At 26.8% G+C, this 4,953-nt stretch overlaps 1 protein-coding gene across 1 annotated transcript; it reads right to left on the bottom strand.

Annotated features, from left to right (window-relative positions):
- Positions 1-2,668: 2,668 nt before the first annotated feature.
- Positions 2,669-4,020, bottom strand: LOC107003402 (fasciclin-like arabinogalactan protein 11). Its single transcript, XM_015201727.2, has 2 exons — positions 3,514-4,020; positions 2,669-3,083 (listed from the first exon to the last, which is right to left on the bottom strand). The coding sequence occupies exons 1-2, from the start codon at positions 4,018-4,020 to the stop codon at positions 2,862-2,864; spliced, it is 729 nt and encodes a 242-aa protein (XP_015057213.1). The 3' UTR covers positions 2,669-2,861.
- Between the last annotated feature and the right edge of the window lie 933 nt (positions 4,021-4,953).

Below are 4,953 nucleotides of genomic sequence, written 5' to 3' on the forward strand. Positions count from 1 at the left end.
TATAAACATTTAGAGAGGGTACATTTCAGTGGCTTGTCTTTTGTTTTGGCAGCATACATACTCACAAGAAGAAGGAAAAAAAAAAAGATGCCCAAAAATATTATTCCACCTCTTTCCCACACTTATAATTTAAAGTTTTAATGAATAAAAAGACAAGTTTTCTAGCTTAATTTTTTTAAAAAAATATATTGTTTATATTGTAATACAAAAGGACAAGTTTTGAAGCTTAATTTTTGAAATAAAGTAAAATAAAATTGTTTATTCTTCTCCGTTACAATATTTTACTCTTTTATTTTTGTGTAATACTCCTTCTGTTTTAATTGTAAGATTTTTTTTGAATTTTAATTTATGATCTTAAATTAAAAATATATATTTAGTATATTGAATAGTTTTTTATTAGTCTTATGATTTTAAGCATGCTATATAGAAAATTAAATTTAAAAAATTATCAAAAAGTATTTATACACACACACACACACACATATATATATATACACTAAAATAAAAATAACTTTTAGCGACATTAAATATTAAAACTAATAAAAAGTGTTAAAGTCTTTATCGGCATTAGTTAAGTATCATTAGAATCAAAGTCGCTAAAGGCTTAGCGACATATACAAAGAGTGACAATTACCGCTAAAAATACATATTTAACGGCAATTAAAAATTAAATACCGCTAATAATCATTTTTATTATAGTAATATACATATATATATATTTTAACGAGCTAAAAAGAAAAATAACACGAATAAATTAAAATAAAGCAATAATTAATCAGACGATCAGAATGAATCTTTTATTTCACAATAATGCATGACTAGATGTAGGTGTCAAATCCTCCATGTGATAAAACTATCAGAGCTGTCCTCCACAATATTATTTGCATATTATAAAAAAAAAAGGAGATATTTAAATATTTCATAAATATATATATTCTTGTTTGATATTTATTATTAATTTCGTCTTTAGTTATATCATTCATATATCAACAATAAATATGTTAATTTATCTTCTTATAGGATCCTCGATAATTTCAACTATATGAATTAATTTTTCAAATTGGATTAGATTCACAGTCTATTTTCTTATCATAAAAGTCTTATATATTCGTTATTTATTATAAATATAAAGTAGAAATAAATATTTATCATTCTTAGATAAAATGCATTAGGCTTGAATTAGTGTAAGTGAATTAGGTTTACTTATATCGTACATAAAATTATGCATCAAAGTTTCAATAACTAAGTTAGAATGCTAAATTCCAAAAAGGAGCAAAAAAAATAAAATAAAGAGGAGACAGAAGAATATCTAGTAAACCGTAATATTAGACTTTTAAAATAAACTTATAATATGTCCCAAATTTATTAAACCATCTCGAAAGCCGAATATTTTGATGAGATTTTGATGTATTCAGATATATATATATATATATATATCTTAAAATATATAGGGACTAAAATTAGGTCTAATTTATTCACGATATACTATATTCAAATGAATTTGCATGTATATGGAATTTATAGACAGATAATTTTGCTTGTGTTCCTCCCACACATCTCGCTTACCACTCTCATTTCTCGCTCCTTGTATCACAGATATATTATAGTGTGATTTACATGTATGTGGGGTATACAGATAACTCTCGCTCGACTATCTCCTGTTCATACTCGCTTCTCTCTCTAGATCTATTTCAGAATATTTGATAGCAAAAAATATGTATTTAGATGTACCTAACTTGAAATTTGACATTAAATTATTAAATAGTGAAGCAAAACATAATTGTTTCAAACTATACAAAAAATTTAGTAATAAATGTAATAGAAATATTTGTATAATTAGAAACTTTTTTCTAAACCAATTTGAAAGTCAAATTTCTATTTGGGCCTATCTAAGTGGGCCGAAAACATGATCCAGTTCAAGAACTAGCATGTCAAGATGATAACCTAAACCCTTTTGTTCCTTAATGTTTGTTCTAGAAATTATTTATATTAATTGTAAAAATTACATTAATCTCATGGTGTTAAGAGCTAATTATATCCTATTTTTATTATTTTTAAATTACAAAAATTCTTTAAATTTATAGGATCTCTTATACATCAGGAAACTTGTGTATCGGATACATAGCTCATGGACTGCAAATAATACATTACTTAATAAGAAAAGATGTATTTGAAAGTAAATTTTTGTAAGTTTTTTAATTGGTCGAAAGTTTTAGAAATTATAAGAAAATAAGTAGTGTATTTATGTAATTTTTCCATATTAATTTGAATGAATTTACTTGATTAGTCAGAGTTTCAGTTGAATGTTTTGTTATAATTTTCGTATTAATTATCTGTTAAAGTGTTTTTCTAAAAAGAAATCAGACATGCATTATTCGAATCGAGGATCTTTTGAAAAATCTATGTACTTCCACGAGGTAAGATAAGGTCTTCCATATACTTCGTATGCCCTTCTCAAACCCCCCACTGTGAAACTTCTTTGAGTTGTTATTATTGTTATTTTTAGTATATCAAAAGAAAAATATGTTATTTTCTTATGTTCTACTCTCAAAATTAATTACTTATTTTTCAAATTATTTTTTAAAGTTTAAGACTAAATATCAATCAATGTAAATATTATGACAAAATATATAAATATCAATCATTACTTTTTAAGAGACGTATAAAATTCGGAATGAATAAGTTAAAATGAACATAAGAAAGTGTGTAGCTGAATACAAATCTAGATAACAAGGTAAAAAAAAAAAAAACATGAAAAAGAAGAATTTGAAATGAAATGGTAATTATTCAAATGAATCACAATCGTTGAATCAACTTATCAAAAAAATCACAACGAATCCTCACCGTCCATTTTCTAAAATTTACAACACTACAAACAAAGAAATTCCAAAAAACAAAACCGTTGTGCCGTGCATGGCAATCCTCTCAACACCGGAATTATCCGCCGCCGGCGAGTCATCGTTGCCGGAGGTAGGGCTCAATCCTGCCGGAGACTTGCTCTTTGGTTTCAACGTTGCCGGAGTCGGTGCCATTGCCGGAGACGAAGCAGCAAAAATACTCATAGGTTGAAGCACTTTATCAACCTGAGAATTATTACACTATCAGATCATCGAAAAATATTTACAAATATATATCCTTATAAAATATCAAAAAAATTTATCTCGAAAATAAAACATGTTATCTACTACTAAAATTGTTAAGGACCATATAATGGTGTAAAAATTCTTATATATACATACTCTCATTATAATATTACATCTTTGCGTGTCAATTAATGTGAAAGGTAATTTAGTTCTTTTTTAAAGGGTATTAACGTCCAATAAAATCTTAAAGAATTTATTCTATCGATAATTTACTTTTGAGGTGTAAGTTTAATATGTTTTTTTAACGTAAAAGAAGCGAAAATGCCTACCTCATAATGTAACGTAGAGAAGTAATTTCTCGTAATCCAAAACTTATTTTTCTGAAAAAAAAAATATTTTTCATCGTACCAAATAAACTTAAAACGATTACCTGATAAACAGCAAGCTGACCATCAGTATAAATTGTGTTAGCAATAGTAGCATCATCAACTCCGGTAGAGACATTGACTTGATTACCGGACGTCGTTACGTTTAACGGGAAGTCTCCGGGAGTAGAATCACCAGCTTGTGTTCTCAAAGGGTTACTAATAGTTTGAAATTGTGACATTGAAATAAAATTTGGTAAAACATGAAATTGTACTAATTGAACTTGTTGTTGTGCACTTAGTGAATTTATTGTGCCTGATTTTAGGCTAGAAAATGCATTATCTGTTGGTGCAAAAATAGTCATCCCATTCCCTTCATTTGAATTGTTTAATTGTGTGTTGATTTGGTCACTAACTTGTGATACTTTCATTAGTCTAATTAATGTTGTGAATTGGCCTGCTTTTTCTAGGATTTGTGTTATGTTTTTTGGACCAGAAGGGGGTGTTTGAGATAGTGTTAAGGTTGAAAATTGGAGGATAATAATAATTAAAAAAATAATTTGGTGTTTCATTTTTAAAAAAAAAAAATTCAAGAAGGAAATGATGTAGTGTTTTTTTGCTGTTGTTGATAATAGATGTGAGAAAATTTAGGGTTTTATATATGGAAAGGAAAGAATGTGTTTGGTGAGTGAGAGAAGGCTTTTTAGTTTTATTTTGGGAATAATGTTTATTTCCTTTATAAGTTGGAGTGGAAGAATACACATTTAAAACTTATATCGTATAAATTTATTTGTAAATCAACATCAAAAATTGTTCATAATAAATGAAACTAATAACGAATGTATATAAATAAGACAGATAACCAGCTATATAATCGAGTTATTACACATATAGTGTAAAACTTCTTCATATTACATAATCCTATAGTTAGTATGGCATTCCTTTAATATTGAAGTTTGGTGGGAAGTTACAATAATAGTGGTTACAAGAAGTAGAAAAAATCTCATATTATTTTTGAAGGGGTGGGGCTTGGGTGGAGGTGAAGAAAATATTATTGCTCATAATTTTGCTTAGATAGGAAGGAATATAGAAGAGATAAAAAGTTTTATATGTATAGCCGTTCTGGGAATAGTTTTTCTATTTTTACGAGATAGGAATAAAATTTATATAAATTATGTCTTTTTTAGATTGTACTTATGAAATCGCATTGAGTTTGTTGTTGTTGTACAGTTGTGAGTACATACAATCTAATGCAATGATTGGTATGTCATATATGTAAACTTGTTTATACCAGTCTTCTTCTATAATAATGTTGTCTTATAATGGTTAAATATAGTTTTTATAACTGATTTTCATGTTATGTTATATATTACATGTGTTATATAACAATATTTTATTATAACAATAAAAGAATATTGAAATTAACTATGTTATTGTAGCGGAGTTTGAATATATATTACTTGAAAAGAAAGCTTCAATCAAGAACATTGATCTTGGGGTGGGTG

This window comes from Solanum pennellii, chromosome 11 (genome assembly GCF_001406875.1).
Source record: "Solanum pennellii chromosome 11, SPENNV200".
Lineage (NCBI taxonomy): Eukaryota > Viridiplantae > Streptophyta > Magnoliopsida > Solanales > Solanaceae > Solanum > Solanum pennellii.